The 21,210-nt window shown below is 44.1% G+C and overlaps 1 protein-coding gene across 6 annotated transcripts in view; it reads right to left on the bottom strand.

Annotated features, from left to right (window-relative positions):
* Nucleotides 1-521: 521 nt before the first annotated feature.
* The window catches only part of LOC137518508 (tensin-3-like), an 841,402-nt gene continuing 820,713 nt past the window's right edge, over nt 522-21,210 (bottom strand). For 5 of the 6 annotated variants that reach the window (XM_068236462.1, XM_068236464.1, XM_068236463.1 and 2 more), the window contains one exon: nt 522-2,736. In XM_068236462.1, coding sequence (XP_068092563.1) covers nt 2,595-2,736 — 142 coding nt within the window. In that variant the 3' untranslated portion in view covers nt 522-2,594. The remainder of the gene's footprint in view (nt 2,737-21,210) is intronic. The other variant, XM_068236465.1, reaches the window with a different exon arrangement.

The raw sequence follows: 21,210 nt of genomic DNA, 5'->3' as shown, positions 1-21,210 counted from the left end.
ATATTGATTGAGAATACGTTTAAAAGTCCAGTTCATCAAACTTAGTGCCTGCCTGAGTTGATTGAACTTTGCTTTTTTAAAATTCATAGTTTTTGTGGTCCCGCTGCGCCGTGGCCTATGAGTCAGCAGATCAAATGTTATCATGTTGTGATCACTATTTCCCAAATGTTCTTGAACCTACACATTTGATACATTATCTGGTCTATTTGAAATGATCAAATCCAGTAACGCATTCCCCCTAGTTGGTTCCGTTACCATTTGTGTACCAACTGTCCTATAGTGATGGCAGAAATCTGCTGCTTTTACCAGAATGGGTAGCCTCAATACCCCAGTCAATGTCTGGAAAGTTGAAGTCACCCATAACTATGACCTCATTTTTACTTGCAGCTTTTTGCAGCTCTTTCAATCTGCTGTAGTTCCTTTTAACATCTACTGAGCCCCCAAGTTAAATGGGTATAGGAGTACATTAGTACAATGTACTCATTCCCACAAAGGTTAGAATAAAACAACACAGACATGACTTTAAAAGTATTTTTTTTATTATTCTTAGTTAACAATAGTTATTTACCTTTAATGAATGATCATATGCCAGTATTTTCTAGATTTTTACTGAAGAGCCCAACAACCATCTGTGAAGGATGCTCACTTAACATTATATTTTTCAGCTTTTGCAGCAAGCTCTGTTATGACTTAAACTGACATACTTCCATAGCAAGGACTTTGTAAGCTATAGAAAGCCCTGCTTTTATTATAGCTGAGAAACTCCCTGTTATGGTAATTTATCAGCAAAAGTGAGGCAAAGTTCATTGGCAAGGTCTCAAAGCAAGGAGATATTGGCATGGGACCATTAATTACAATTATATATTTGTTGTTAATAAATAATAGTTAAAACAAGTGTCTGCGGTAGACCAAAGGACGGGGAAACAAATAAGATCAAAACTGATTGATTCTGACTCTGCTCCCAGTAACTACTTTGTGTTTTTTCCAATTAAAATTAAGGCTGGTTTCACAGTGGGACGTTACAGGGGCCCGTTAGAGCAGCCTGTAACGCAGCCCACCGCAAAGTAATGAAAAATCAATGGGGCTGTTCACAGTGCGGACGTTGCGTTACATTGTAACGCTGCGTCACAAGACAACGTACTGCATGCAGTACTTTGGACGCGGCTGAGCCGCGTTAGACTGCTTGCACATGCTCAGTAATGTTGGGGAGGAGCGGAGAGCGGCCAGGCACATGGCTAATTAATATGCACTGCACGTTATGACGTGCAGTGTTTACTTCCTGGAGCAGCCGCTCTGTGCGGCGATTGGCCGGCGGGACCACGTGATGCCGCATGCGCACAAGAGTGCGCATCACGGCATCACTGACGCCAGAGTGAGCTGCACAACGCGGCTCACTCTGACGTCCAGATCCAGCACCACCAGGCGTTGAGTTAGGGGGACGTTATGCGACCTTAACGCCCCCTCTAACGCAACGTCCTGGTGTGAAATTAGCCTGAAACTCGATTTTCTCAAAAACTGCAAAGTCTTTTTAAAAAATGTTTTGACATGTTCCTACAGTTCACCTTGACATACGTAACACATTTGGTCTTGATAGCATGTATGAAGGCTTGGAATGTTGGTGCCATACACTTCATTGGAAACTGGTTGGAATTAAGGATACTTGGTATTAACTTTGGAATTCTAGTCAGAAAATTTAATCAAAATGGTCAAATGTAAGGCTGTAAAGCCAGGGCTAAATTAAATATTTCAGAAAGATGACACTTGCAAAATCCATTTTCGAATGTGCTGAAGACATTCATTTACCACGATACAGCACTGTTCTAAGATACATGTTGTACACATTTGTACTGCAAACTCAGAATATCTGTCAAAGAAGCTATCAAATTTTACATACAGTATGTGCACCAATAACAATATCTATTTAAAAAGCATACTGGTAATTTCTTAAACTGCACATCCTCCTTGGATTACACAAAAAATTAGGTTTAAAGAAGAATAACTTTAATGCTCTTATGTGTACTGCAGTATATTAAAGTGAACCTTAACTGTATTAAAAAAAGTAGAGTTTAACTTGCATGGGGATTCTACCAGCCCCCTGCAGCCCCCATGTGCCTGCGACAGGACAAACCGATCCTCTGATCCCCCTGCAGTGCCTTACTTTCGTTCTGATGCCCTTGTCTGCGCACCTCCTAATCACGCTCCAATGGACGGGAGCGCTCTGTGCATGCGCAATAAAAAACATTTCTACCTCAAATCCGCAGAAGTCTACTGGCAGCGGGAGTGTGATTGAGAACGCGCACAGCTGCGTATGTGCAGCAGCCGGTCAGAAAAGGGTCGCTGCCAAGGACTGGAGGAACACATAGTGACAGCGCAGGCACAGGGAGGCTGCAGGGGGCTGGTAGAAGCCCCAGGTAAGTTAAACTCCTTTTTTAAACAGGTAAGGTTCCCTTTAAGATTTATCTTCATATTTTGCTGAATTCAAACCAGTTATATTATTCATTCCTTCTATGCCTTCCAGTAAAAATGCAAAGGAAATGTAATAATGTAATGTTAAACAAATAAAAAATGTAATTGATTTTTCTCCTGAAGCAATGCTACATTTTCTTCTGCGAACCAATCATGACGTTTGATACAAAGTTCACAATGGCACTAGCTGGCTGCTCTGGATCATGTTCTGCAAAGAGGTGGCAGATATTCTCATTTCCGTTGCCTTTTCTTGCTATAAAGCCAAACACTCTGTAAGAAAAATAAAAATATTATTTGAAAATGTGAAATATTATCATGTTTGTTTATTTTAGAGGCACATTACTACCAAAATTAGGAAAATGAAAAGGTTTCATTTTATTCATCTTGAATTGTTCAATTTTCAAAGCCCCAACCCTATTACAAATGTTTTTATATATCTGTGTAGGCTCTCAATTGCAGAGCTTAGTTTTATCTGTGTAAAAGCTACATGATTAATTGATGCCAAATAAATAATTTTAAGTATTTGTTCAATGTCTGAGGGCTCGTTTCCACTAGTGCGGCGTGCGTCTCGCAGACGCACGCCGGCACTGAGCGGGTGGGCGGGATCGCAGGCGTATCCCATGAGCCGTGCCATGCACGGCTATGGGATTCGCAGCCTCCGCCGCGAACTCTGTGGGGGGTTTCGGCCGAATCGCTCCCGCAAGCGATTCGGCCGCGGCGCCGTTATCCCCTATGGCAGAGTTTCCCCGTGCGATTCATGTGCGGAGAAACTCTGCGGAATCGTTTGCGGAAACCACGATAGTGGAAACGGGGCCTTACATACTGGGCACTCTTGCATCTCATCACTGCTATTGGCTTCAATTTTCTTATAGAGACGGCCTTTTTGCAGTTTGAACAGCAGGATTATGAAATCCAAACATCAGAAGAGCATCCATGTAAAAAAGGCACCTGTAAATTTTTGGAGCATGGTGCAGCCAAAATTGTATTTATCCTTTAGTTGTATAGCAGTTTCCTAAATGAAACAGGCAGCTGAACTTGTCTGTGCATCCTAAATGAAACTTCCTGCACTAAATATAGCGACAGTAAAGGTAGCAGATGTTGTCTGTGCATCCTAAACAAAATATTGCGGCAGCATAGCGACAGCCAGGAAAACATTTAGTAGCAAAAAAGTAAAATGATATTTTGTCACTGCTAAATATAGTTCTATTTCCACTAAATATTTTTCTGTCCGCCACTATGCTGCCTCAGTATTTTGTTTAGGATGTACAGACAACTTGTGTTCATTCTGATCAGCTAATCAGCGGCGGAAGAGATATTTCAGTGTGTACCATAAACATTGTATTAGTGCAGGTTTAACTGGAATTAATATCGGTTCCTATGGCGGCACCATAATTAACAGGCCCAGTGTTGCACCATAAATGTCTGCTTCTGAAGAATAACCCCCACAGCCTGAAAATAGCCAATTAATCAACATTTCAAGAAAGGCTGGCTAGCTGCAAGAAGCCTGCTGAAATCTTGTTTAGTATCTTGAGGTGCAAATGGTACACTATTTAAGTAGCTGGCATCACTAAAATATTGACCTTTTACCTTATCTACCACAAACCGAATAAGTTTCACCTGGCATTTGCAGTCAAAAGCATTTTTATTGCTTGTCACTTGGGTGAGGAAGAACAAGTAGAGGTAAACCAATTTGGTTGCTAGGGCAAAAACATATGACTGTTCCACAGTCAGATGCTTTGTGCATGATAGATCTTCACACTTGCCAATTATGTAGCTCCTTGCCTCCTCCTTAGATTTTATAACAGCGGTTTCTCGGGTGGCATTTCGTTGGCTGCTTTAAAACCACAGTTAGGCAAGTAATATTTCTATCCTACTAAAGTCAGAGTCCAGTTAAAGAGAACCTGAGGCGGATTTTTTAAATCTTAAGAGGACACAGAGGCATGTTCTGTGCACAATCACCTGCCTCTGTGTCTCTCTATTGCCGCCACTAGTCCCCCACAGGGTCTGCTGTGCCCCCCTGAAAATATCGACAGGCTAACGACAATCTGCTTGTCACTAGCCTGAGGATAAGAAGCACCAGACACCGCTCACTCAGACTGGGACAGTGCTGGAACCAGGAAGGCCAAGTCCAAAGTCAATAGCAAAAGGAAGGGGGTCCGCACATGTCCTTAAATGAATCCTTTATTATGAACGTATCCAAAATCAAACACCAAATCACGCATCAGCAGCTGACATGTTTCAGACCTACTGGTCGTTAATCATAGCCTGAGGATACCTGGAAGGCTGTCAATTTTTTACAGCATCACCTCCCCTGCCTCCTGCATAGCATAGCTCCCCCCGCCGCTCTCCACCTCGCTAGCTTCCTCCAATCAGAAGATAAGCCGTCACCCAGGAGTACTTCCTGGGTTGCGGCTTAGCTTCCGAAAATCTGCAGGTTTAGAAACACTTTGAAGTACATCATAAAGGTGACATGGCCTCATTTGTCTTTCAGGGGGTCAAAAGAGTTTGTTGTCCCATTAGGGGTGGAGATCTCCAGAGGCTTCTCCTTAAACGAGAGGCCTTCTGGATACATTGGATGGGTTCTTGTACCCCCTCAGGCCTTAATACCCGTTGGGATTTGAGCCTCATGTATGGGCATTAATTTATAATATATATTTATATATTTTTTGTATTGGCATCTAGTTAACATTTTTGTGTATTATGATCTAAAGTTCGCCAGGCAGTGCATTTTTACACCTTTTTATAACCTTGACTGCATTTGTTTATCAATTAGGTGTAGTTTTACAGTATATTTTTATTTACTCATCTATATATGTACCCTAATATGTCTATTGTGCAATATGTCTGTCTCTTTAAGAGCAGTGGTCTTTTTTCATTTCTTGTTGGGTGGAGTGTTTTCTCCACCTAGCTATAAAGACCACACCTCTTCACAGGTTCATTGTGGCTATGATTAAGGGCATATTTGAAGCCCAATATGCGTTAGCTGATCCTGTATGTTGAGGTCTTTACATGTGGATTTTTGCAAACAAAATATACCAGACTTTTTATACTTCACTGCAGCCTGCGCATCCTTACATTTTCTTAGAAGACATTGTCTGCACATTTTTTGGGGTAAGGAATACAGTAAATGGTAGGGTCTGATGACTACCATGACAGGAAAGCAAATAGCATTGTTTTTCATTTTCAGAGAGAAAAAAAAGAAAACAGTACAATAATACAGATCATATACATAACTTGTACAATCAATGTAAGTAAACATCAATGATTATGTTTGCAGAAATGCAAGGGAGATTTACTATGAACTCCCACGTGGGCAGAAGTGTGGTGGACTATACCATCGCAGACACAGACCCCATAAACGTAAATGCCCTCATAGTCACCCCTGAAACACACCTATCAGACCACAACCAAATATTGCTGTAAGTGAAATCCATCAATAAGTCAATTACACAGTAACCTCACCAGACCGGTCTCTACAAGCTGCCACCGACCTTCAAATGGCCCAAACAGTCTGCCACCGAATACACCAACATGACCAACAAAGCCAAAATTCCAAAACTGCTGACAAACTTTCATACCAACCCATATGAACCAAACCAACAAGGTTTCAGCCTTGCAGTGAAGGACTTCAGTAACATCTTATATATGGCAGTACTAGCTGGCCTCAAACAGACCAGCCAATAAATAGTCCAAAAAATTGTTTTTTTTACTGTGAATGCAAGGCTCTACATAATTCTCAATGTATAATTCTCAAAACAGCCAGGACCTAAGGGAAGCCCATGACCACCTACAGAGGCACTACAAAGACACCCTCAGATGGAAAAAACAGAGCCACATCTTCCACAAACTCCAACAACTGGAGGACTCCCTCCAGGACAACTCATTCTGGGAGATCTGGAACCATATTGGCACAAGAAAAGCGATCTTCATATCCGAAACTGTCTACACTACTTCAGGGACCTCTACAAAGACATCTCATTGAATGACCAAACCCTGGAACAGAAACAAATAGCCGCAAAACTGAAGGACATAGAGGAGACAATCAACAATGTTAAAAACCCTCTGGATACACCAATCACAGAGCAGGAATTAAGATAAAGAATAAAGCTGATAAAATGTAAGAAGGCCAGTGGTACCGATGGCTTAATTCCAGAGATGATCAAATACAGCCCCCCAAGAGATACATGAGTCACTCGCAAGACTATTCAACCTCATTCTGAATGTGAGCTCCTTTCCCCAGGCCCGGATAGAAGGCCTCATAATACCCATCCACAAGAATGGGGACCAATATGATCCAGCTAACTACAGAGGAATCTGTGTCAGCAGCACACCGGGGAAACTGTTTAACAGCATCATCAATAAAAGGAAAGGATCCTCTTCTTCCTCACACAGCAGGACATACTCAACAAAAGCCAAGCTGGGTTCATGCCAAACGAGTGCCCAACGACCACATCTACACATTGCACAGCCTCATCAAGACCCATGTCCACAGGTCACGCAGCAAAATACACGCTTGCTTTGTGGATTTTTAAAAAGGTGTTGACACCCAGGCCTTTACCTAAAACTCAGAGAAAGTGGAATAGGAGGAAGACATTAAGTGCCTCAGACGTAGACACATTTATCTTAAAATTCGAGTACACCCCATATCTCTCGAATTCATTGTTCAGATACAGAGACACTAATAGATCTTAAACATAAAATAAAATATAATCCGCAAAAGCCGACAATTTATGCTCATCATCTCCCACTTTTACCACATCAATACTTCCTGCCCTCCTTATAGTACACAACAAAACTTCCAAAGTCAAAATAAATATTACCGGCGACATTGGACACCCCTGCCGCGTACCATTAGACAGGGCCCCATTTGCTCTAACCCAAACAGTAGGATTAGGATATAAAGCACTCACCCACTTTAACATATTGGGCCCCAATCCCACAAACTTCAAGGTAGCCATAATAAAATCCCAGTTCACCCTGTTGAATGCCTTCTCTGCATCCGTCGACAAAACTATCATGTGAATTCCCTTCAAAGAGGACCATCTAAACAATGACATAGCTATAGCAACATTATCCCTCCCTTCCCTTCCTGGTATAAACCCAACTTGATCATAATTAACTATAGATCCAAGCCAGGGTTTCATTCTTTCTACCAAAATTTTTGCAAACACCTTTATGTCCAGATTCAACAACGAAATTGGCCTATAACTCTGACACAAAGCAGGATCCTTCCCACTTTTATGAATCACAGTTATGTGAGCTTCCAATTTATCTCTAGGCAAAACATTACCATTTTTAAGCAAGTTAACCACTTGCCGACCACCCACAGCCGATGGGCGGCAGCAAAGTGGTGTGCAGGACGACCGCAATACGCCCATCGGCGGCGGCTCCTGGTGACGTGTTTGGCCGGTGATCGCGTCACTGGTGACGCGCGCCACCGCCGGCCACAGGCTCCGTCCACCTGACACTCTAACCCGCCGGCCGTTCGGAAGCGCCAGCAGGTTATTAACTGATAGATTGCCGCATACAAAGCGTATAATACGCTTTGTAATGTATACAAAGCATATTATACAGGCTGCCTCCTGCCCTGGTGGTCCCAGTGATCGAGCGACCACCAGGGCAGGCTGCAGCCCCCCTAGCAAGCACACACAAACACTGATTCTGCCCCCCTGCCCTCTGATCGCTCACAGCACCCCTCAGACCCCCCCCGATCACCCCCTCAGTCCACAGTTTGCACCCAATCACCCCCCTAATCACCCATCAATCACCCCGTCACTATCTGTCAACGCTATTTTTCAGATCAGGTCCTAAACTGCCCCATGGGGGCTCCTGATCACCCCCCACTCCCTACATCCTCCCCAGACCCCCCCCCCATGTACTGTATACATCTATCCTCTCCTGTAATCACCCACTGATCACCTGTCAAACACCTGTCAATCACCCATCAATCACTCCCTGTCACCACCTGTCACTAGCACCCATCAGATCAGACCCTAACCTGCCCCTTGCGGGCACCTGATCACCCGCCCGCACCCTCAGATCGCTCGCAGACTGCCCTCAGATCGCTTCCGAAGTGCATTGTTTACATCTGTTCTTCCCTCTAATCACCCATTGATCACCCATCAATCACCCCCTGTCACCACCTGTCACTGCTACCCATCAGATCAGACCCTAATCTGCCCCTTGGGCACCGAATCACCCTCCCACACCCTCAAATAGCCCCCCTCTGATCAACTCGCCAGTGCATTGCTTGCATATATTCTCCCCTGTAATCACCTACTGATCACCTATCAATCACCCCATCACCCCCTGTCACCACCTTTCACTGCTACCTGGGAAATAAGAACACCCCCTTACCACAGCCTTAGGAGACTGCCACACCATGCCCTTGCCCATGCCCTCCAATTAATTCTTCTCAAAGAATTCTATTAATGTATCTTTCACTTTATCCCTAAATTTTAAGATCATCTAATAATTTACCATTAAGTCTCCAATGCCAATCCCATCTATTTCTCTGTCCAAGCTCCAAATCAAACCACATATGTGCATGATCTGAAATAGTAATATTCCCAATTTGGAAATTCTTAAGTTTGTCTAAGCGATACTGATCTAAAAAAAAGCATATCTATTCTAGTATAAACCTTATGGACACTCAAAAAAATGAATAATCTCTCCATACATCAGCAAGGTGCATATCTCTAAATGATTTCCTTATAAATATATTTGCCACTGCAGAAAAAGCTCTAGAACCAGATGACACATCTAATCCAGGATCAGAAACCCAATTACAGTCTCCCCCAAATAAAATACACATCCCTCCCCAAATAATTCCAACTGGTTTTTTTTTAAATTTTGCTTGGGACCCATTAGGAACATAGATATTAGCAAAAGTATATACTAGCCTCATAATTTGGCCTTTAACAAAAATGAATCTACTCAATTCACCAGATTTTTCTTTCAAAAAAAACAAATGAACAATTTGTATTTATTGCTATAGCCAATCCCATAGCATTTTTAATTGAGGAATTCGAAAAATACCATCTATCAAACATGTACAAGGGCATGCGCGGTGTATTATTTTGACATAAATAAGTCTCCTACAAAAAAAGCACCTGTGGCTTAATCCTACGCAATTCCATCCACAATTTACTACTTTTAACCGGAGAACAAAAATCTTTAATATTATTAGAGATGGCCCAAACGGTTCCCTCGGCGGGTAGTTCAAGCAGTTGTCAGATGTTCGTGCCCGCGGCAGGACGTGGAGTTTTTTTTAAAAAAGTCAGCTTTCGCATTTTCCCCATAGACTTTAATGGCAGGTGAACGGCCGCCGAATTTAGCGGTTAATAGCAAAGCCCCCTTACGACTTTGCTAGAAACCTTAAATTTGCAGGGTATGTGGAGGAGGACAGTGACTACAACAGGAAATTTTTTTTGCAAAAAGACCTTATAGTTTTTGAGAAAATAGATTTTAAAGTTTCAAAGGAAAAAAGTATACATTTAAAAATGCTGTAAATGACAGATAATGTAGCAAACCTAACGGTAGTGTAACTTTACATATATCAAAAGAAAGAGCAATGAATTTCCTGACGGGGTTTCCAGGGGGTCCGTACGCAGTACGTACAGAATCCCTGGATACTTCTCCAGAGCCGCAACGCTTTGGCCAGGGATCGCTATACAGCCACAGTATGGCATCTTTTCCTATTTTTTTTTTTTTACTTTTTTATGTTCAGATTGTGGGAAATATAAAATAAAAACTACGTGGGGTACCCCCTTCCAAGCGTTTTTAACCATTGTCCCCCATGCAGGCTGGGGAATGGTATGGGGGGTTCTGGGGAGAGGGGCGGCCAAGCCATCCCCTTTCCCCAGAGCCCTTGTCCAATCCATGGAAAAGTGGCTCTTCCCCACCTCCGTTGAGGTGGGGGTGACGACTCCCGGGGGGGTTCATGGTGGCATCTGGGAGTCCCCCCTTACCCATTTCCACAAAGGGTTAAATTAAAACACAACCACGAGTTAAGTCCTTTAATATTCTGAATTAACCAGAAATACTTACCTGTACCTTTAAAAAATGTTCCCACGCCAATATCCTCGGAAAAGGTCCCACGCCAATATCCTCTGTAATGTCCCACAACAGTATCCTCTATCTTGTGATCTTCAGAGATACTTACCTGTACCTTTAAGAAAATGTTCCCACGCCAATATATATATACTCCACATATCTTACAAATTTAGTGTTTCTAGCACGTAAGGGGGCTGTCAGGCTCGGCCATACTCGGTGCAGTTGGTAACTCCCAAATACAGTACATGCAGACGTCCAGGATTTGATGCAAGTGATGTTTATTTACAGTGAAAGGTACATGCAATGTTCAAGCAGGGTTTCCAAAACATAATGCAGGAACAGGTTGCAACACAAGTCCACATATGCAGGAATATTATCCAGTGACTGGCAAATGGATAAAAGTCCAGGAACAGATATGCAGGGTAAATCAGGAGCAGACGAGCAGGTTATCCAGGAACAGGTTTAATTACAAGTCCTAATCTGAGACCCCCATCCCCAAAAACATACACAAAGGCAATTTAACTGCAAATAAAAATGTATATGTTATCCATTATTCTGATGTTAAATACTTTCATTATTTAACAGCCCTTTCTGGACTTGTGTCCCTGTTCATTTTTCCTCTGCCATTTATCCCGAGGAGAGTAAGACACACCAGCAGATCTCCAATCTTTAAATTCCACCAGAGGGATTTCCAAAACTTCACAAAACTTTTTCAAGTCATCTTTAGACCTTAAAATAGTTGACTTCCCATTCAAACTTGCATTTAGGCTAAATGGAGATCCCCACTTATAAGTTCCACGTGCTTTTTTAAGGTCCTCCAATACTGGTTTCACTGATCTATGCATAGACAAAGTTCTCCAAGATAAATCCGGATGCAAATTAATCATACTTCCCTCCAATTCAAATGAACCATTTTCTCTAGCTTTTTTCATGATCTCCTCTTTGTCAGAAAAACGTAATAATCTGCAGATCACATCTCTTGGTCTTTTGGGATCATCTCTCTTAAGCCCCAGAGATCTATGCACTCTATCAATAGGATTTATTATTTTTCTGATCGATTTTATATAGATAAGGAGGCCCCCGCGCCCTAGCTAAAACAGATCCTGGAGGCATTCATCTCATGCCAGACCACCTAACATTGATCACCTGTGCTCTAGAGGAGGTGAAGATGGATGTCTCCCTCCTTTATCAGGACATGCTGAATATGTTCAACCGAGTCTCTAAGGCAGAGCAGAGGACCAAAAAAAGTACTCTAGAGGACGACATGGGCCCGCTGCAGCCACAACTTGCAGCCACTCAGCAAGAGGTCAAATTCCTACAAGAACACAAGAGTGATCTAGAAAATAGGAATCGGAGATCCAATGTCAAAACTATGGGTTTACCTGAGAAGGTAGAGGGGGGTCAGCCCGAACACGTAGTTGAGAAGTTACTTCTTGATCTATTTGGGTAGGAATCGTTCTCTGCTGTTTTTATTGTGAAGTGAGCACCCAAGCCAACTCTACCTGGTACGCTGCCATATTTTCAGAATCAGAATCAGAAACTTTATTTCGCCAATCTTGACTGGGTCGTGCCCGGAATTGGGCTTGGCACGTACAAGATACTGATACACAATATAATTGCAGATACAGGACAGGGCATGCAGTAGGAACAGAACATTATACAGAATACAGAACATTATATAATTTTTATTTTCAATCTACTGAATTTCAAGGATAGAAATACAGTTTTCCGTTTTGCCTGGGAAAAAGGCTTGGTTCGATTTGAGAATAAACAGTTTTTCTATCCTGATTTCTTGCTTGACATTCAGAAGCAACGGGCCAAGTTCAACACAATAAAGAAGAACCTTTGTGATGCCAGTCCACAGTACGGATTACTCTACCCGACAAGGCTGTGTGCGATAGCAGACATTTGTACATGTTTTTGTAAGGAGAACAGAGGCGCCAACAGAATAAAATATATCTAAAAAGTTTAAAATTCCTCGGGAGGCGATGGTGGACTCATCTCCCCGAAGCAGACATGATACTGTCGGTTTTAGTACAAACAAATTTATTTATATACTCCAACATACAGTGCAACGCATTTCACGGGTATATTCCCGCTTCTTCAGGCAATAACGAACACACTGAAAGACAGAGACAAATACAGTGTCCCCAGACTAATAAACATCATGTTTGAGTGTTGTTATTAAAGTCATTGGTAAGGGAGCATAAAAAAGGGGGGGTCATAAAAAATATACCGGGGGGGGGGGGGCGGACCGGGTTGCCAGGCTGGGGAAAGCCTGCTAGGGTGCTGGATATGGTGGGTGGACTTGGTAGTTGTGGATGGGAATTGATGAGGAAAAATAGTGTACATTGGTGGAACGAAGTAATGTATGTAGTAGTGTCAACCAAAGGAATGGGGTTTGGAAACAGGAGGGGGGATGAAAAACATAGAATACAGTGATATAAGGAAGGTCCTGAAAAAAATGGCAGAATTTTTGACTTACCAGTGCAGTCTTAAGGTCACGATAAGTGCCTCTGTACTGGTGTGGAGGTTTGCAGCTTCTTATTGTAAGGAAACGCGGAAAACCGCCGCGTGTGCCAAGAGCTAGGCGGCTGACTCCGCGTCCTATGCGGCGGTTTGCTCGCGTCTGGGTGTGTGGTGGAACGCAGAAAAGCCGCCGCATGTCCTGACAGCAAAGCGTCTGTTTGCATGCAGCAGCATGTGCTTGGTGTGGCTGGGTCTGTTAGTGCACTTAGGCAGATGGAGAGCTATGCTCGCGCGGGCCTGAATTCAGGACCTTTATACCTGCAGAGGAAGTGTCAGCTGATCAGGAAGGTCAGCTGATTCCTGCAGGACTCATGATTGACTGAATGGTTCGGGCGGAGCAGCAGAGTCCAGCAACTATATATTCTGCTGCTTAGTCAGTTGCTGGTTGCCTGTCGTTGCAATCACTTCGTGGTAGCACGCAGACCCTTAGTCAGATCCGAAAGTGTGCCGGGACCAGCTGGAGCTGTAATCCTACACTTAGCTAGAATCTCTTGATAGTCTAAAGTACTAGTTTGATTGTGATTATCTGTTTTGACTTTCTGCCTGTCTGACTACACTGCCTCTGTCTTCTGATCCTGTACTTTGTTTGTCTGTGAGTTGCCGACCTGGCCTTCCCGACCCTGAGAACTATCTCTATCACTAGGAGATAGTTCATGCCTTGTATGTGCTGGGCACCTGCTTCACAGGGCCAGCTCTGTATTCGCTGGGCACCTGCGTCCCAGGGCCTTCCTGACCCTGAGAACTATCTCTATCACTAGGAGATAGTTCATGCTTTGTATGTTCTGGGCACCTGCTCCACAGGGCCAGTTCTGTATGTACTGGGCACCTGCTTCACAGGGCCAGCTCTGTATTCGCTGGGCACCTGCGCCACAGGGCCAGCTCTGTATTTGCTGGGCACCTGCGCCCCAGGGCCTTCCTGACCCTGAGAACTATCTCTATCACTAGGAGATAGTTCATGCCTTGTATGTTCGGGGCACCTGCTCCACAGGGCCAGCTTTGTATGTTCTGGGCTCCTGCTCTACAGGGCCAGTTCTGTATGTGCTGGGCACCTGCTCCACAGGGCCAGCTCTGTATTTGCTGGGCACCTGCCCCATAGGGCCAGCTCTGTATTTGTTGGGAACTCGCTCCTCAGATTCCCCCAAGCTTGTTACTATTCTTCTGTATTCTGATCTTGTACCTTGTCATTCTGATGCCCTGTTGCCGAACCCTGCTTGTTTATTAGTCTCCGCCTCTGCGTTCTGAATCTGTACTGTATTTGTCCGTGTGTTACGACCTGGCTTGCCTGACTTCGAGAACTGACCTTACTGTTAGAGGCAGTTCCCAGATCTGTTAGTGACACTCTCTCCTAGGTGTCACTCACGTTCTGTCCTTCCTACGCTCCGCCTGACTCCTCCCCCGGGAGAGTCCAGGCCTTCGGAAGGAATCTGTATTGCTGCAGTACTTCATACTGTACGGCACTTGTTTCTGAGGCTTAGTCCTCAAGGTATTACTGTTGCACCAAGCACTTACACTACTCAGGTGTTCAGAGGTTAGCGTTATATCGGATTGTCGGTGATACTGCAGATCATCGATAATCGGGTATATTCTGCATTCTCGGTGATACTGCAGTTCACCGGTAATCAGACCCTCTCTCTGCTACACCGATCGTGACAGAACGACAGGCCCAAAAAAAAACATGGTGACACTTGATGAACGGATCGATGTGTTAACCGCTACTCTTAAGGAGGTTAGGAAAGCGGTTGATACATTACAGACTCAGGTTAACCAACTGACTGAGTCAATTAAGTGGATTTCAAACTCTGTTGCACCAGTGTCACCCCCCTCTGTAATTCAATCTAGAGTACCCTCACCAGGGAAATTCGTAGGGCACCACTCTAGGTTATCTGAATCAGAGAGGACGCGAAGACGCCTAGAGGGTCTTTGCTTCTATTGCGGACAACATGACCATTGGGTACGAGATTGCAGGAAAAAGTCAAGAACATTTTTTTTGGGGATGGTGAGAGGCCCGAGTTCTAAGGAGTCTGCTGCGCCATCCCCGGGAAATACGGGATCTGGTGCTAGTTCAGATCCCGGTCTCCAGAAACCATGTGCTGGTGTATCTAAACTCCTGGTGGGAAGTCTGTCGCTCAAGTCTTTCCCTGATTTAGATACCTCCCGTCCGTCTGATAAATCTTTTCCATGTTCACAGTGTAAAGAGGATTTTGTATATTATGCAGATCTCCTCAATCATAGAAAGTCCCACGTACATCCTGCACCACCTATTATTCCTGAGCAATTGCATTCTGGTGAAAACTCGTATAGGGGAAGTGCGACCTCACTGGGATCAGAGATTAGTTTTGAGGAACAACAGATAGAGAGCTACTATGTGGATAACATTTCCGAACTTTATGAGAGTGATGGCTCTATCTATAGTCATGAATCTGCTGTGCAAGGGTCAAGCTTGCTTATTGCAGCAAATCGAGTTCAGGAGTCTGAAACCGTACAGTCTTCAGCTCCATCATCTGACCAGATTCTAAGTAACAAGAAACCACATTCATGTTCTGAGCATAATTTAGATCTTGTTAATCATAGTAGGCCCAACTTTAAGGGATACATATATTCATGTTCTAAGTGTGGGGACTCTTTTGTACCTGAGGGACGACCTGTGGCTAATGGGAAATCTCACACAGGTGAGAAATTATACGTGTGTCCTGTATGTGAGGAGAAACTTCTCAGTCATGGGAAGTCTCACACCAATGAGAAAACGTATTCATGTTTTGAGTGTGGGGTCCCTTTTGTACCCGAACTACCGCCTGTAGCTCATGGGAAATCTCACACTGGTGAGAAGTTGTACTGGTGTTCTTTATGTGAGGAAGAACTTCTCAGTCATGGGAAGTCTCACACTGATGGGAAATTACATTAATGTTCTGAGTGTGGGAAATGTTTTAAACATAACACAAATCTTGTCAATCGTAGAAACTCACACTGCGGGGATAGCTTTATTCATCTCCTGAGTGTGTAAGATGTTTTGTAAATAACACTAAACTTCTCAGTCATTGGAAGTCTCACACCGATGAGAAAACGTATTCATGTTCTGAGTGTGGGAAATGTTTTTCGCCTGATCCACCGGTTGTCACTCATGAGAAATCTCGCACCTGTGAAAGGTTGTATTTATGTTTCTGGATGCGAGGAATTTAGTGACTATCACATTTATGCCTTGTTCCAAAATCCTGAATCTGACACAGGACGGTCCTCGACTTTGGTAGCTGACGTCGCTATCATTTGTCTCCTGGGGATCTGTCTGGGGCGTGTCCGGAGTCCACGCCTCAGGGGGGGGGGGTACTGTGAGGAAACGCGGAAAACCGCCGCGTGTGCCAAGAGCTAGGCGGCTGACTCCGCGTCCTATGCGGCGGTTTGCTCGCGTCTGGGTGTGTGGTGGAACGCAGAAAAGCCGCCGCATGTCCTGACAGCAAAGCGTCTGTTTGCATGCAGCAGCATGTGCTTGGTGTGGCTGGGTCTGTTAGTGCACTTAGGCAGATGGAGAGCTATGCTCGCGCGGGCCTGAATTCAGGACCTTTATACCTGCAGAGGAAGTGTCAGCTGATCAGGAAGGTCAGCTGATTCCTGCAGGACTCGTGATTGGCTGAATGGTTCGGGCGGAGCAGCAGAGTCCAGCAACTATATATTCTGCTGCTTAGTCAGTTGCTGGTTGCCTGTCGTTGCAATCACTTCGTGGTAGCACGCAGACCCTTAGTCAGATCCGAAAGTGTGCCGGGACCAGCTGGAGCTGTAATCCTACACTTAGCTAGATTCTCTTGATAGTTTAAAGTACTAGTTTGATTGTGATTATCTGTTTTGACTTTCTGCCTGTCTGACTACACTGCCTCTGTCTTCTGATCCTGTACTTTGTTTGTCTGTGAGTTGCCGACCTGGCCTTCCCGACCTTGAGAACTATCTCTATCACTAGGAGATAGTTCATGCCTTGTATGTGCTGGGCACCTGCTTCACAGGGCCAGCTCTGTATTCGCTGGGCACCTGCGTCCCAGGGCCTTCCTGACCCTGAGAACTATCTCTATCACTAGGAGATAGTTCATGCTTTGTATGTTCTGGGCACCTGCTCCACAGGGCCAGTTCTGTATGTACTGGGCACCTGCTTCACAGGGCCAGCTCTGTATTCGCTGGGCACCTGCGCCACAGGGCCAGCTCTGTATTTGCTGGGCACCTGCGCCCCAGGGCCTTCCTGACCCTGAGAACTATCTCTATCACTAGGAGATAGTTCATGCCTTGTATGTTCGGGGCACCTGCTCCACAGGGCCAGCTTTGTATGTTCTGGGCTCCTGCTCTACAGGGCCAGTTCTGTATGTGCTGGGCACCTGCTCCACAGGGCCAGCTCTGTATTTGCTGGGCACCTGCCCCATAGGGCCAGCTCTGTATTTGTTGGGAACTCGCTCCTCAGATTCCCCCAAGCTTGTTACTATTCTTCTGTATTCTGATCTTGTACCTTGTCATTCTGATGCCCTGTTGCCGAACCCTGCTTGTTTATTAGTCTCCGCCTCTGCGTTCTGAATCTGTACTGTATTTGTCCGTGTGTTACGACCTGGCTTGCCTGACTTCGAGAACTGACCTTACTGTTAGAGGCAGTTCCCAGATCTGTTAGTGACACTCTCTCCTAGGTGTCACTCACGTTCTGTCCTACCTACGCTCCGCCTGACTCCTCCCCCGGGAGAGTCCAGGCCTTCGGAAGGAATCTGTATTGCTGCAGTACTTCATACTGTCGGCACTTGTTTCTGAGGCTTAGTCCTCAAGGTATTACTGTTGCACCAAGCACTTACACTACTCAGGTGTTCAGAGGTTAGCGTTATATCGGATTGTCGGTGATACTGCAGATCATCGATAATCGGGTATATTCTGCATTCTCGGTGATACTGCAGTTCACCGGTAATCAGACCCTCTCTCTGCTACACCGATCATGACACTTATATACTTAAATTGGTGGGTAAGTGATCAATCCTGTGGTGTGGAGACGGGGGCTAGTTGAGGGACAATAGTCTACACCTATAGGGCTGTGAGGACAAAAGGGGGAGTGGGAAAATGGTTATGTAAGGGTTTGTGGGCAGGGGTTAAATGAAAGGCAGCATCCTTATCTATAGGACTATGGGGGGCGTGTCTGTTGTCCAATAGGGAGCAGGGGAATGAAAGTGTGAGGGTTCGCTATAATAACCTATGGGCAGTGTGCTTGGATGTGGCTGGATAGTGTAATGGTCAAGGGCTCTGCCTCCAACACAGGCGACCAGGGTTCGAATCCCGGCTCTGCCCGCTCAGCAAGCCAGCACCTACTCAGCATAAAAATAAGATAAAATGGTTTGCAATAAATAAATAAATAGATACAAGATGACTACGATCAAAAGTATTATAAAAAATGCTTACACAAATAGATCAAAGTTATATATATAAAAAATTGAAGAAAGAACAATTATTTTCTGTTTATGTAGATACAATACATGATTAGTTTTAGCATATTGATTGGCGAGTGTGGTGTTCTGCTGCCACCTAGTGTTTATACAGTGGACATACAGTGGGTTGCAAAAGTATTCGGCCCCCTTAAAGTTTTCCACATTTTGTCACATTACTGCCACAAACATGAATCAATTTTATTGGATTTCCACATGAAAGACCAACACAAAGTGGTGTACACATGAGAAGTGGAATGGAAATCATACATGATTCCAAACATTTTTTACAAATAAATAACTGCAAAGTGGTGTGTGCATAATTATTCGGCCCCCTTTGATCTGAGTGCAGTCAGTTGCCTATAAACATTGCCTGATGAGTGCTAATGACTAAATAGAGTGCACCTGTGTGTAATCTAATGTCAGTACAAATACAGCTGCTCTGTGAGGGCCTCAGAGGTTGTCTAAGAGAATATTGGGAGCAACAACACCGTGAAGTCCAAAAAACACACAAGACAGGTCAGGGATCAAGTTATTGTGAAATTTAAAGCAGGCTTAGGCTACAAAAAGATTTCCAAAGCCTTGAACATCCCACGGAGCACTGTTCAAGCGATCATTCAGAAATAGAAGGAGTATGGCACAACTGAAACCTACCAAGACAAGGCTATCCACATAAACTCACAGGCCGAACAAGGAGAGCGCTGACCAGAAATGCAGTCAAGAGGCCCATGGTGACTCTGGACGAGCTGCAGAGATCTACAGCTCAGGTGGGAGACTCTGTCCATAGGACAACTATTAGTCATGCACTGTACAAAGTTGGCCTTTATGGAAGAGTGGCAAGAAGAAAGCCATTGTTAACAGAAAGCATAAGAAGTCCCGTTTGCAGTTTGCCACAAGCCATGTGGGGGACACAGCAACCATGTGGAAGAAGGTGCTCTGGTCAGATGAGACCAAAATGGAACTTTTTGGCCAAAATGCAAAACGCTATGTGTGGCGTAAAAAAAAAACACTGCACATCACTCTGAACACACCATCCCCACTGTCAAATCATATATGGTGGTGGCAGCATCACGCTCGAGGGGTGCATCTCTTCAGCAGGGACAGGGAAGCTGGTCAGAGTTGATGGGAAGATGAAATACAGGGCAAACTTGGAAGAAAACCTCTTGGAGACTGCAAAAGACTTGAGACTGGGGCGGAGGTTCACCTTCCAGCAGGACAATGACCCTAAACATAAAGCCAGGGCAACAATGGAATGGAGTAAAACAAAACATATCTATGTGTTAGAATGGCCCAGTCAAAGTCCAGATCTAAATCCAATCGAGAATCTGTGGCAAGATCTGAAAACTGCTGTTCACAAACGCTGTCCATGTAATCTGAATGAGCTGGAGCTGTTTTGCAAAGAAGAATGGGCAAGGATTTCAGTCTCTAGATGTGCAAAGCTGCTAGAAACATACCCTAAAAGACTGGCAGCTGTAATTGCAGCAAAAGGTGGTTCTACAAAGTATTGACTCAGGGGCCGAATAATTACGCACACCCCACTTTGCAGTTATTTATTTGTAAAAAATGTTTGGAATCATGTATTATTTTCGTTCCACTTCTCACATGTACACCACTTTGTATTGATCTTTCACGTGGAATTCCAATAAAATTGATGCATGTTTGTGGCAGTAATGTGACAAAATGTGGAAAACTTCAAGGGGGCCGAATACTTTTGCAACCCACTGTATATATATATATATATATAACCGTATGATAAATGCACAAATATTGTATAAAATAAAATTATATATATATATATATATATATATATATATATATATACACACACAGTACAGACCAAATCCACCTTCTCATTCAAAGTGTTTTCTTTATTTTCATGACTATGAACATTGTAGATTCACACTGAAGGCGTCCAAACTATGAATTAACACATGTGGAAGTATAGTACATAACCAAACAGTGTGAAACAACTCAATTATATGTCATATTCTAGGTTCTTCAAAGTAGCCACCTTTCGCTTTGATTACTGCTTTGCACACTATTGGCATTCTATTGATGTGCTTCAAGAGGTAGTCACCTGAAATGGTCTTCTAACAGTCTTGAAGGAGTTCCCAGAGATGCTTAGCACTTGTTGGCCCTTTTGCCTTCACTCTGCGGTCCAGCTCACCCCAAACCATCTCGATTGGTTTCAGGTCTGGTGACTGTGGAAGCCAGGTCATCTGGCGCAGCACCCCATCAATCTCCTTCCTTGTCAAATAGCCATTACACAGCCTGGAGGTGTGTTTGGGGTCATTGTCCTGTTAAAAAATAAATGATGGTCCAACTAAATGCAAACCGGATGGAATAGCATGCCACTGCAAGTTGCTGTGGTAGCCATGCTGGTTTAGTATGCCTTCAATTTTGAAAGAATCCCCACCAGCAAAGCACCCCCACACCATCACACCTCCTCCTCCATGCTTCACGGTGGGAACCAGGCATGTAGAGTCCATTTGTTCACCTTTTCTGCATCGCACAAAGACACGGTGGTTGGAACCAAAGATCTCAAATTTGGACTCATCCGACCAAAGCACAGATTTCCACTGGTCTAATGTCCATTCCTTGTGTTCTTTAGCCCAAACAAGTCTCTTCTACTTGTTGTCTGTCCTTGGCAATGGTTTCCTAGCAGATATTCTATCATGAAGGCCTGATTCACACCGTCTCCTCTTAACAGTTGTTCTAGAGATGTGTCTGC

Source organism: Hyperolius riggenbachi, chromosome 5, assembly GCF_040937935.1.
Source record: "Hyperolius riggenbachi isolate aHypRig1 chromosome 5, aHypRig1.pri, whole genome shotgun sequence".
In the NCBI taxonomy this organism is placed as follows: domain Eukaryota; kingdom Metazoa; phylum Chordata; class Amphibia; order Anura; family Hyperoliidae; genus Hyperolius; species Hyperolius riggenbachi.
The sequence above is the reverse complement of the archived record's forward strand: the minus strand, read 5'-3'. Positions and strand labels throughout refer to the sequence as shown.